Here is a 13,099-nt window from a genome sequence, read left to right on the forward strand (position 1 = left end):
ACATCAGCGTTTAGATGATGTCATGACCATGTGATCAGCCACATGATTAGTTGTTTTTTTTTGTTTTTTTTTAAGGCTATTGCATTTCTTTATTTTAGTTCTCCCTCACCTGAGCTAGACACGTTGCTACACCCTGTGCCTGAGAGAGGGCGCCCGTACGACAGAACACTACAGTGGGAGGCGCACTGTACACCGTTGGTGGGCGAGGCGTTTACATGACGTTCTTGCGTAGTGACGTGGCGGGAGGTCGTCGTGAAGGCGCAGAGCGGAGCGGTCGCCATGTCAGCGATGAGCGGGTGAGGCGTGCGCCGGTATTCGGGGTGGGGGGATAGTGGGGTCCTGAGGAACAGGGACCCCCCGGGGAATGTCGCAGTTATTAACCGTCTTCCTTCCCACAGCCATACCCTCCTTCCCGTGTAGCCGGGTGACGGCTTGTGTTTGGCAGGCTGAGCCGCAGTGTTTATTATTGCCATGGTGGGGTGATGGGACGTTGTGTCGGCTCTTAGCACATTGTTAGAAGCGTCAACCAATAACCGTCATCTATGGTGTCTGAGGCTTCCTGTGTGGTGGCGATGGGTGTATGTCGGGATCCATCCGCCGGTGTCAGCTGACCTGCAGGTGGCAGCTATTCGGGGCAGCTCGGGCTAGGAGCATGCGCAGTACTGGGCCACACATTGTGTCTTGATTTGTTTGGTTTTTTTCTAGACGCAGAAGTAAATGGGACCAGCCAGGCCCTGCCACCGCTGCCAGCCTCCTCCTCCCCGGGGTGATGCCGGTGATCCCGCCCGTCGGTACGACCATGTTCATGCTGCCTGTAGAAGAAAAGCTGCCCATGTGCGAGACTGTCAGCGCGCCCTCTGGGGCACTGGATGCTGCAGCTGCCGTGGCTGCCAAGATCAACGCAATGCTGATGGCCAAGGGGAAGATCAAACCTGCCCAGAATACACCAGACAAGGTGAGGGCGCCCCCTGTGGCAGCACCATCGGATCATAAGAGGAGGGCCCGGTGACCCCCTGTGGATCTGAAGTCACTTTCAGGTGCTGCACCATTTGGTATAATATCCCATAGATCATGGAGGTATGCACCACTGCGGTGTAACGGGACTTGAGACCCTCATTCTTTTCCTTTGGGGGGGTCTTCACAACAATTGTCCAGTTATCACTTATCCTGTCTGATAATTATTGGGTGTACGGGGTCAGTAAGTGATCAGTTCAACAGCTACCAGAGCGAGCACCGACCACTTCTGTTTCATTACTTAAGAGCTTGTCTCCTACTCGTACGTTGATGACCTATCCTTAGTATGGTTCACCAATGTCTGATCGGTCATGGTCTGACACCCGGCATCAGCACTGGCCGAAAGTACTCACTTGCCGAGCTGCTCCGCTGCAGGGTACTGCACACACTTCCGACTCCTATTGATTTAAAGGATGCAGATGTGAAGTACCTATCCCCAGCCACTACATGTAGACGGAGCAGCTTGACCAGTGAGTACTTGCGTCCGATAACAGCTGATCGAGGGGTGCCCAACCCCGACCGATCAGACATTACGGCTAGGTCATCTATGTGAGAGTAGTGAACAACCTCTTTAAATATCGGCTGTGGGGAACATTGGGGTGTTACTACTTCACCCTCACGGTGTTGATGGGTTGTTCTTTTTAGGTTCCAGTCGCCGGTAAACCTCCAAACACCACCAAAAGCAAAGACGACCTGGTAGTGGCCGAAGTGGAGATCAACGACGTGCCCCAGACCTGCCGGAATCTACTGACCAGGGGACAGATGCAGGACGAGGTGGGTACACTGCTCTCCAATGTTTGTCGCCGCTGTACTAATGGACTAACAAGTATCCTGTGCCCCTACAGATAAGCCGACTGAGCGGAGCTGCTGTGTCCACAAGGGGGCGATACATGAGACAGGAGGAGAAAGACAAAGGGCCTGGGTACGTATGAGAGGAGGACGGCGTGGCTCCGTAGATACTGGGTCGAATAGTCAGGCCATTCTCACATTTCGCTACTTTTTGACGAGACAGATGATGGGTAAGACCAGTGACACCAGGGAGGTTAGTTTTTGCTGATCTCTGGGTCTACACCCCTTGCTCGACATTTAAAGGGATACTACAGAACTAAAATATTTGTTGCCTGGCATAAATGGCTTACCTTGCAGATACTGTGGGTACTGCAATTCCTAAGATCTGTACTCTTTGTGGTGGGAGGGGGTAGTGAGAACGTCGCTCTGTGAGGTCCATTTCTTATGTCACCCTCTGTTCAATCCTCCTGGCAGGGATCGGCCGATCTATCTCCACGTTCAGGGCCAGACCAGGGAGCTTGTGGACCGTAAGTGGCCTGTTCTGTTCTGCTAGTGCTCGGTGTGATGTGCAGTGTGACAGGTAACATTCTGTGCCTTCTCAGGGGCGGTGAATATAATAAAGGAAATCATTACCAATGGAGTTGTCAAAGCTGCCACCGGCTCCAGCCCCACCTTCAATGGCGCCACCGTGACTGTGTATCACCAATCGGCCGCCGTGACGCCAGTAGCCCCTGTGACATCTTCCAAGCCGCCTTTCCAGTCCGGAGTATGTATTGCTTCCAACCACGATACTCAGCCTTAGAGGTAGTGGCGCGGAGAGCTCAGCTTTTGTTCTTGCCCCCCTCGCAGTTACACTACGTCCAGGACAAGCTGTTTGTGGGGCTGGAGCATGCTATAGTCACCTTCAACGTGAAGGAGAAGGTGGAGGGGCCGGTCTGCTCTTACCTCCAGCACATCCAGATGGAAACTGGCGCAAAAGTTTTCCTGAGGGGGAAAGGCTCGGGGTGTATTGAGCCCGCCTCTGGGCGGGAAGCTTTTGAGCCTATGTACATTTATATCAGGTTTGTCATTTTTTTTTTTAAGGGGTCTCTATTGAAAGGGAACCTATCACCCCGTCTTTTAAAAATTAGATAAAAATAGTGTGAAATAGGGGCAGAGCTGGGCTTTACATTAGTGCCTTTTTGGTGCCTTTACACCCCCGTTAGGCTGCCGAAATACCTTTGTGAAGTGGCCGTTTTGTCCTGTCACTCAAGTTGGTCAGGTTGGATGGGCGTGGTCACAGCGCTGTTTCTCCCCCAGATCAGGCTCATCATTACGTTGGTGGCGTAGTGGTGTGCGCATGTCCAAAGAGAAGATCCACTGCCCAGGAGATTCAAAACAGCGGGGTCTACGCTATTCGCCGTTTACCGGTGGGCGCGGCCATCTTTCCTGTGGCCGCGCGTGCGCAGATGGAGCGCTCTGCTGCCCGGGGCTTCAGGAAAATGGCCGCCGCGATCTCCATCTGCGCACGCGCGGAATCCCGCGGCCATTTTCCTGAAGCCCCGGGCAGCAGAGCACTCCATCTGCGCACGCGCGGCCACAGGAAAGATGGCCGCGCCCACCGGTAAACGGCGAATAGCGTAGACCGCGCTGTTTTGAATCTCCTGGGCAGTGGATCTTCTCTTTGGACATGCGCACACCACTACGCCACCAACGTAATGATGAGCCTGATCTGGGGGAGAAACAGCACTGTGACCACGCCCATCCGACCTGACCAACTTGAGTGACAGGACAAAACGGCCACTTCACAAAGGTATTTCGGCAGCCTAACGGGGGTGTAAAGGCACCAAAAAGGCACTAATGTAAAGCCCAGCTCTGCCCCTATTTCACACTATTTTTATCTAATCTTTAAAAAACGGGGTGGTAGGTTCCCTTGAAGAAGTTGTCCAATACCCTTCACTTCTGCATCAAGAGGTGAGTGGTGCTTAAGTCACATCCTGGAAGGTTTGTGGTTACGCAGCTTTCTCAGCACCTCTTACCCCCTGATGTGGGACGCTGGGTTGTGTGGGTATCACGTATGGCCTCCAGATAATGTGCACGTCTGAGTGTGGTGTCGCTTCACCTTCACAGCCACCCAAAGCCCGAAGGCCTGGCAGCCGCCAAGAAGCTGTGCGAGAACCTCCTACAGACGGTAAGTGCCCAGACCTCGCCTGTTGCCTCTTCTGTGGAGGGTGAAGAAAGCACAGTCTGTACAGTGAGGCTCTGCTGATACTGCCCTCCTACAGGAAAGCATGGTCCGAGAGCAGCCATGCTACCAGTCAGGGTGAGGGCTGACTGCGCCATGCGACACCACCGAGGACCACCGCTGCCATGCCTAGACACTGATGTGGCGCTCACTCCCCCAGGGGGGTAGAAGACTGAATGGATAATTTGTATTTCTCACAGTTCCCAGTTCTCTCCTCGCCACCATTAGCTTGGGCTTTTTATTGTTACCTGGTGGCTCCATTGAGCAATGGCGTTATCTTTAGCGCCTGATAGCGAGCAGCACAAGGCCTCGCACCCTCAGGAGGTGGCACCTTGCCAGGAATGGGGCGCTGGCTGTGCATGAATGGTTGAGAGCGCTCTCCATTCCTGGTAGCAGCAGGACCCACAATCATACATGGATGTGATGTCTGCACGAAATGTACCAGAGAAGACCCCCCCTTTAATGGAGTAAATATTACTTTTTCTGCTCCCCAGGTCCATGCGGAATATTCAAGGTTCATCAGTCAGATGACTTCAGCCGCTTCTGTGCCCGGTACGTCATCCCGGGATCTGGAGACCGGCCGCTCCGTCACTGCTGACCCCTCTTAAGTATTGGCCGTGACAACAAGGCATCGTGGGGCTGAATGATGGGTGGTGGGCTTGCTCCACCACTTCTCTATATACACAGGACTCTGGGCCTCCCAGCTCCCATCCTGTGTATAATGTTATACAACCTCCTTAAAGGGGTTGTTTTAGGTTTGGTAGATCCCCTCTGCTTCCTGTCAGTGAATGAGGGCATTCTTACCTGGTCTGCCGGCCATCCTGACACAGCTGAAGCTTTCTACACTGTCAGGTTTAGTCTGTCTTGTGAGCTGCGACTTCAGACCGATACCTTGTACCTGCACTAACACATTGTAACAAACTCTTTCTCAGCATATGTCCAGCCCCCACCGATATCGACCGTACCCATCCAGCCGCCATACTATGCAACAAATGGCTACCAGGCGGGGTTTCCTGTGGGTCCACCCATCCCACCGCAGCAGCCAGTGCAAGTTCCATATGTAGTGCCCACACCGATGAGCAGCCCAGTGCCTCCAGTACCTACTGTCATACCCACCATGCCCATTCCTGTGCCCCCTGTACCAACGCGGTATCCAATCCCACAAGTGCAACCACCGGTGACCTCTATTACAGTAAGTGATTGCGCCAGCAGAATAGTGAGTGCAGCTCTGGAGTATAATACAGGATGTAACTCAGGATCAGTAATGTATGTACACAGTGACTGCACCAGCAGAATAGTGAGTGCAGCTCTGGAGTATAATACAGGATGTAACTCAGGATCAGTAATGTATGTACACAGTGACTGCACCAGCAGAATAGTGAGTGCAGCTCTGGAGTATAATACAGGATGTAACTCAGGATCCGTAATGTATGTACACAGTGACTGTACCAGCAGAATAGTGAGTGCAGCTCTGGGTTATAGTACAGGATGTAACTCCGGATCAGTACTGGATCAGTAATGTATGTACACAGTGACTCCACCAGCAGAATACTGAGTGCAGCTCTGGGGTATAAAACAGGATGATACTCAGGATCAGTACAGGATCAGTAATGTAACGTATGTACACAGTGACTGCACCAGCAGAATAGTGAGTGCAGCTCTGGAGTATAATACAGGATGTAACTGTATTCCATTCTTTCTTCCACTTCAGGCTCCTATTTCCTATATTGCGCCTGCTCTCTGTAAATCCACCACTACAGCCCTGTCGGTACCCAACTTGCCTCTTCAAGGTCAGAAGCGACGTTTCAAAGAGGAGCTTCCTGAGGAACAAGACTCCAGTCTGCTGGGATACCAGGTGCTTTTACGCCTCCAAATCAATCTGTGCTTCCTCCCCTGTGCCCATTGCTCTACGCTTGCTGACCTCCGTGGCTTTCAGCTGATTTTGGTGGGAGATGTGGCCATTTATCCCCTGCAGTATCACGTGACTGCACACAGTGGGAGGCGCTGTTATCTTGGTGCCCCAACCATTTGGATGATGACGGGGGTCTTGTATGTAGTAGAGTTTAGATGCCAGGCTGGAGCCCTCTTCTCTTCCTGGGGTGGGGATCTCTGGGTGGCTCGGTTGCCCGCGCAGCAGCAGTAGCAGATGGCACCACTTCTGTAGGATTGCTAATAATGCCCCTGTGTATCTTTCTGCTCATAGCATGGACCCATTCATATGACTAATTTAGGTATAGGCTTCCCAGGCCAGAACAAGATGGACTCTCCTGCTGCTAAACCAGACACCTCGGCCTGCAAGGAGCGACAGAGGGACAGGTGAGAACCCGAGGCTTAAAGGGGCAGTGAGGTGAGACTGCATGGGCTTTATCTAGTACGCAAATATAAGATTTCAGTGTGTTCCGCAGTCATCGGGGGGCAAAAGTGCTCCTTTTTACTATTTCACTCCGCCAGTACCTGTCCATCGGGAGGTGGGGTAGCTCCCACTGAGAATGATGGGTCACACGATATGTCTATTAACTCCCCGCAGGCAGCTGATGCCCCCACCAGGGTTGCCAGGGTCCACGCAGAGGAGTCCAGAGGAGCGCAGCAGCATGCGGAGCTATGAGGGTGCAGATGGTGAGTATTGAGCCTCCCGGTAGGTTGGTACCCCTGCTCCCCACCAGTTCTCGGCCTTCTCCCCGGATTCTACAGGCTGCCGGTGTGAAGTCTCCCATGACTTGAGCCAGCCCTGTGTATATTGTTCTGCTCCTGCCGCCCGTCATACTGCAACGGGTGGGGGGCAGCTTGGTGTAGAGTCTGTCGTGATCTCTAACTGCATATTTTTGTATTTTTTGTGTCTTCTTTTTTTTTTTTTCTCCATTTCTCTCTTCTCTTCCATGACCGTGGACTGCGTGCCTATGCTGTGCTTGACCTGACGCGTGACCCACCCTGGGGGGAACCCTCACAAATCTCCCACATGGTTCCCGACTAATGTGTTTATTTCTCCTGAATTAATGGACGCGGGTATTTTCTGTTTCTGTCCTCCTTCCTTTGTTTTGTTCCCCTCCCCTCTCCTGCTCTTGTTCTGTTTTTTTCCCTCTTCCAGATTCTCCCACCAAGAAAATGAAGGCTGATAAAACTTTCGGGCTGGTAGCATACGCTGGCGATTCGTCTGACGAGGAAGAGGAGCATGGGGGGCACAAGAGTTCGGGTTCCTTCTCTCCGGGGTGGAATGTTGGGTACCAGTATCCCGCATCCCAGCAGCGGGCCAAACAGCAGATGCCTTTCTGGATGGCACCTTAGCGCGTCGGGCAGATTCCCATCCACGAGGTCCTGTAGCAATAATTCGGCATGTGTACACCAGACTCTCACTTGTCAGACTTTAAAAGTAGGAGCAGGTAAAGAGATGACAACGGGATCCATCTTGTCCCAACTCCCCATCTAGTCCTTGTCCTTCCCCTGTTATTCTTACTGTTGGGCTTTGCTGTAGCTCAACCCTTGTCCTTGATCCTTGATGTAGCACACGGATCGGCAGCGTTTGACTCTCCAGTGTTGTGACACCACGGTTCCCAGCATGCTTGGATCATCTAGGGCTGTCAAGCATGTTGGGAGTTGTCATTGTGATAATGCTGAAAGTGCTTCTACCGAGAGACTATGAACCTGATTCCTCTTGGCAGCCGCTTGGTCCCGTGAGGCATAAAGATAGTTTTCTCCCTGTAGCTGTGCGTTCATTGAAGTGGTCAGATAGCATTGTAACACAGAGAACCTGCAGCTTATAAGCGTTGGGACAGGATGGTCCCCCTATGTTGCAGTACTGCTATCTCATAGATTGATGGCACGCTTGTGAGGGTCATTTTATGACTATTGGAGTACTCTACCAATCTTGAGTTCACAGATTAGCACTATGTTCAGCGACGATACCTCAGCATTGAATCCACTTCACCCATTGCGAGGACATTAACCAGCGAGCACCATGGTTTCCAGCTCAGACTACCCATTTAAAAGGGTAAATCATAAACTTGGTAAATTCTCTTTTTTAATTTCTTTACTGCTGAGTCTTCTCAGTTGTTAAAAGGGTATTGCAGTTCTACTCACTTCTGCGTCAGCATGTCCCATCACTTCCGTTAATACTGGATGGGTCACTTAGATGTTTTGATGTTGACTCTCCGTTACTGATGGGAGTGGAACTAGAATATCTCTTTAAATTTAGAGTATGCTACTGAGGAACGTAAATCTAATATGGGGGGCAGTCCTTAGTTCAGGTCATGATAGGTGCTGGTTTACCTGCTGGACCTTTTGAAAATACTTTTTGGTTAAGGCCGGCGTCACACTGGCCTTTTAAACGGCCGAGTGCAATGCGATAAAAAATCGCATTGCACTCGGACCAATGTTCAGCTATGGGGCAGCTCCCACCAGCCGCCTTTTTGTCGGCCGTTTTCCTCGGTCCGAGACAATTGAAGCATGCTGCAATTGTCTTGGACCGAGGAAAACTCTCGGCTCACTCGCACCCATAATAAGCCTATGGGTGCGAGTGAGACAACGCATATCACTTGGATATCATCTGAGTGATGTGCGTTATAAGCGGACCCCAGCAATGGAGGAGATGGAGAAATTCATTTCTCCGCCTCCTCCGCAGCTGTGCTCCAATCCTCCCTGTGCGGGGGAATCAGAGCACAGACGCATGACACTCGGCTTCTGCTCTGCTGCGAGCAGGAGCCGAGTGTCATTAGCATATCGCATCCGATGCTCTCGCATCCGATGCAATATGCCAGTGTGACGCCGGCCTAATACAGCTCCGTTTTGTTTCTCCACTGGAGGGACCCCAAATAGCTGATGAGGATAATAACTAAAAGCCACATTGGTAGGTTGCTTCTGATTGATTAGGAAACAATGTGTATTGGGGTACTGTAATGGGGTCTAACCTCACCCCACGACTACTGAGTGCACCGTGGCTTGTGGTCTTGTGGCAGCTGAGTTGGGTGGAAACAGTCAACACGCTCCCTCTTCTGACACCTGTATTAATGCTAAATCTTTTCCCATTAGGAACCTTGTACTTTCTGGACCCCTTTGCTGTACACACTTAGCCCCTTGTACCGCTGATCACCTCACTGTGCTCTGAGTCGCCCCCTGTTATTTGCATGTTGTCACCGTGCTTGGATATTTATAGCTAAATGCCTGATCGCAGCTGCCGCCGTCTGTATACTGCAGATCTGTTCCTCCAGTCTGGATCCCTCAGCGTCCATCTCCTGCCTGGCAGTCCTGCTCTGTACTTTTTATGTATTTTGCTGTAAATATGGGGGGAAAAAATCTTTTATTGTAAATAAATGTATTCATATTCAACCAGCTGCGTCCGTGTGGTGCGGGATCACAGGGCAGGAGTTCTGTAAATATATATCTCACCTGTGGCCGGTAGTGGGGATTCCTGTGTATGTGGCGCCACTTCTCTAATAGAAACAGACCTTGAGTGTGATGAGAGAGGATCTGTTGCCATCGGACATGGATCATCTCTTGCCAGGCCGAAGGTTTGGTCATCAACTTTCAGCATGCCGGTCCTCTCCAGTGATGGATAAGTGTGAAGGTTCTCTGCTCAGGCTTTCCCTGATAAGTGTGAGGTTGTTGCAAAAATATTTAATGCCAGATTAATGAATGGGGGAGTGAACTATTTACCGATTCCACAATTGGTATTTTATTTTCTTTAGAACAAAATTAAGTGTCATCCAGGTCACAGCTGTGGTGCAGGTGTGTGTGGGGGGAGGGGGTGGTTTGGCACCACTTTAATGTCGCCCCGAGCTGTGCTCTCAGCTATTATCTCTCCATCACCATTCAGCAGTGATAGGATGTCCGGGCTACGGTGGTGAGAAGAGCCGGAGGTCGTGGGAACCTGACATTGTGCTACTGCCCGGCTATTGAGGATTGCTCTGTAGTGGCTCCTTAGTCCAGCGCGGAGCTCAACTAGCTGGGTATTTGTACAATGTCAAGTGGCTAACCTGTGTTCCCCACTGCTGTCAGTGTTCAGAGTACAGCAGAGAGCCTCATGCTGCTGTGCTCTGACCACTGACTCGGCTGTGCTAGGCCAATGAGCCTCGTTCAGACATCTTGAGAAGCAGCAAGTTGTAAATGAGGCTTTGCTGCATCTGCCACTTGCATCATCCCAGACCTGAGAGCAGGGCGCATGGAGCTGCACTAATGCCTCATTCACACATCTCTGAAGAACAACTGAATGAGGCTTTCACTGATGGCAGAGCTGCGTCCCTTTAGAGCACAGCAGTGTATCTCATCCCGGTCTGCGTTGTTCCCTCCATGTACAGTGGGTATGTAAAGTATTCAGACCCCTTCACCCCATCTTGACTGAAAAAAAAAAAGGTAGTAATTTTTGCAAATTTATTAAAAAAGAAAAACTGAAATATTACATGGTTAGAAGTATTCAGACCCTTTGCTCAGTATTGAGTAGAAGCACACTTTTGAGCTAGTACAGCCATGAGTCTTCTTGGGAATGATGCAACAAGTTTTTCACACCTGGATTTGGGGATCCTCTGCCTTTCTTCCTTGCAGATCCTCTCCAGTTCCGTCAGGTTGGATGGTGAAAATTAGTGGACAGCCATTTTCAGGTCTCTCCAGAGATGCTCAATTGGGTTTAGGTCGGCTCTGCCTGGGCAGAATGGTCACAGAGTTGTTCTGAAGCCACTCCTTTGTTATTTTAGCTGTGTGCTTAGGGTCATTGTCTTGTTGGAAGGTGAACCTTTGGCCAAGTCTGAGGTCCAGAGCACTCTGGAGGAGGTTTTCATCCAGGATATCTCTCTACTTGGCCGCATTCATATTTCCTTCAATGGCAACCAGTAGTCCTGTCCCTGCATCTAAAAAATACTCCCATAGCATGACGCTGCCACCACCATGTTTCACTGTTGGGATTGTATTGGGCAGGTGATGAGCAGTGTCTGGTTTTGCCACACATACCGCTTAGAATTATCACTAATCATGAGCGAGTATACTCGTTGCTCGGGTTTTCCCGAGCACGCTCGGGTGGTCTCCCAAGTATTTGTGACTGCTCAGAGATTTAGTTTTTGTTGACGCAGCTGCATGACTTACGGCTGCTAGCCAGCCTGAGTACATGTGGGGGTTGCTAGGGAATCCCCACATGTAATCAAGCGGTCTAGTAGCTGTAAATCATGCAGCTGCGGTAAGGAAAACTACCGTATATACTCGAGTATAAGCCGAGATTTTCAGCCCAAATTTTTGGGCTGAAAGTGCCCCCTCGGCTTATACTCGAGTCACGGTCGGCGGGTGAGGGGGAGAGGGCGCTGAGGCATAGTTACCTGCTTCCGGGGCTCTTGGCGCTCCCCCTGCCCGTCCCACGGTCTTCAGTGCCGCAGCTCTTCCTCTGTTCAGCGGTCACATGGGACCGCTCATTAGAGAAATGAATAGGCTGCTCCACCTCCCATAGGGGCGGAGCCGCATAATTCATTTCTCTAATCAGCGGTGCCGGTGACCGCTGACAGAGGAAGAGGCTGCGGCACCGAAGACCAGCTGTCCGGGGGAAGGAGCGGGACGCCGGGAGCAGGTAAGTATTACATATTTACCTTCCCTCGTTCCACCCGCCGGGCGCCGCTCAGTCTTCGCGTCCTCTTGTTCTGACTGTTCAGGTCAGAGGGCACGATGACGCATATAGTGTGCGCGCCGCCCTCTGCCTGATCAGTCAGTGCAGAGAGACGCCGGGATGGGACGCTGAGGAGCTGCTGTCGGGGTCGTAACGACAATATACCCTCATTCACCAGTCATTCCAAATTAAACTATAAGCATGTGGTACTGGGTAAGAATGAGTCAGACAGGTAGCTGGTTCAATCTCAGTGCATGCTCATGTGACTATATGTGTCAGCCACGGTCATAGCAACTGAACTTTATTTTCCAAATACACGGTACTAAAAAGGAATGCAATAGGCGGGGTTTAAGCAGTATACATCTAGTATTCAATCCCTTTCTGATTCGTCGGACGTCTTCTGGTGGATTCCTCCTCTTCTTTCTATTTCCAAGTTTCGATTTCAAAAGAAATGAAACTCAACATTTCAGATTCTAAACTGAAGAATGAACACTGGCAGCCATCTTTAATACAGTTACATTTGCAAGCAGATAGGAAAAACTTATTGTTTTACAGTATAAGATATATAAAAGGTATGTAAGAAAGTATACTTTCACCTTGACAATCCCCCCTAAACACTAAGTTTTTCCCTTAAAGAAAGATCCTTCGAGACTGTCCATGTGATGGGAAAAGGGGAGGTGGATTTCTTCATCCAGACACCTCAGAAACTCTCCCCTAGCGAGAGGCCTCCAGGCAGCTGAACCCTTCACTAACCTCACATGGAGTTCTCCCACTGTCCCTAAACTAAATCTCTTAGCATCATCTGAGAATGGGAGGTTTTGTCTACTCTCTTGAGAGGAATATACTTCGGAATCTCCCCTGGATCCAGTACCATTGTACTCTGGTGGGTCTACTTCTTGATTGAGGAAGGTGCCAGTCGGAGTTGCCTTGGCAATAACCTTTTCATACAAGGGAATAACACAACAGAGAATTATTGATCCAATTACAAGGAGGGCAATCGGTACCAGACAAGCTTGTTGAAGGAATCCCTTGAGCCCACCTAACCAACTGGAAAAGAAAGATGTGTCTACTCCAGCATACATGACACGTCGTCTTATTGTCCTAATTTGTTCAACTTCTTTAGAAACCTTCAGGTCTTTTGGATCTACATTTCGCCATTTAGGTCTGGCTGTCTATATTTCGTCTCGTAAGTCTTTGGTCATACCGTCAATGAATGTATTCACCAATACTCTAACATCAAGTGGGTTTATGGGACTGTACTCCATGTCTTCCCATTTCAGCTGTAACCGTCCAAAGTATAGCTCTACACTCTCCTTTTGTCACATCTGTAAAAAGTCTTAATTTGCGTCCTAGCACGTCACCTGTTTTTGTGCTCACTAACTACCTAGGCCTGCCTAGGTGCACTTATACGTCCATCATATGATCATTATTTGTCTGTAGAATGAGAAAGGTTGGTTCTCAGGGTCAGCCAAATATTTTGCGTAGCTAGCTAGTCAGAG

At 50.4% G+C, this 13,099-nt stretch overlaps 2 protein-coding genes and 1 non-coding gene across 8 annotated transcripts in view; 2 read left to right on the plus strand and 1 right to left on the minus strand.

Moving 5' to 3' along the window:
* The window catches only part of LOC143770025 (uncharacterized), a 75,290-nt gene extending 75,071 nt beyond the window's left edge, over positions 1-219 (minus strand). For 2 of the 3 annotated variants that reach the window (XM_077259222.1, XM_077259233.1), the window contains exon 1: positions 110-219. The gene's annotated coding sequence lies outside the window, so the exon portion shown is untranslated. The remainder of the gene's footprint in view (positions 1-109) is intronic. The other variant, XM_077259203.1, reaches the window with a different exon arrangement.
* On the plus strand, positions 121-9,346 carry KHDC4 (KH domain containing 4, pre-mRNA splicing factor). 4 transcript variants are annotated; one of them, XR_013214533.1, is made up of 15 exons: positions 245-296; positions 706-955; positions 1,660-1,788; positions 1,860-1,936; positions 2,278-2,330; positions 2,406-2,569; positions 2,653-2,864; positions 3,913-3,973; positions 4,522-4,579; positions 4,960-5,219; positions 5,739-5,882; positions 6,231-6,343; positions 6,555-6,643; positions 7,113-7,404; positions 9,050-9,346. XR_013214533.1 is itself a non-coding variant. In XM_077259267.1 (14 exons), the coding sequence occupies exons 1-14, from the start codon at positions 280-282 to the stop codon at positions 7,307-7,309; spliced, it is 1,824 nt and encodes a 607-aa protein (XP_077115382.1). In that variant the 5' UTR covers positions 121-279; the 3' UTR covers positions 7,310-9,346. The 4 variants fall into 4 exon arrangements, 2 of the variants coding, with proteins under 2 accessions (XP_077115382.1, XP_077115369.1); XR_013214530.1 differs by lacking the exon at positions 245-296 and adding an exon at positions 461-618 and having other exon boundaries at positions 9,050-9,163; XM_077259267.1 differs by having other exon boundaries at positions 121-296; positions 7,113-9,346.
* LOC143797481 (small Cajal body-specific RNA 4) lies at positions 4,006-4,134 on the plus strand. The gene has a single exon (XR_013220502.1).
* Positions 9,347-13,099: the final 3,753 nt, after the last annotated feature.

The sequence above is a fragment of the Ranitomeya variabilis genome, chromosome 1, assembly GCF_051348905.1.
Source record: "Ranitomeya variabilis isolate aRanVar5 chromosome 1, aRanVar5.hap1, whole genome shotgun sequence".
Lineage (NCBI taxonomy): Eukaryota > Metazoa > Chordata > Amphibia > Anura > Dendrobatidae > Ranitomeya > Ranitomeya variabilis.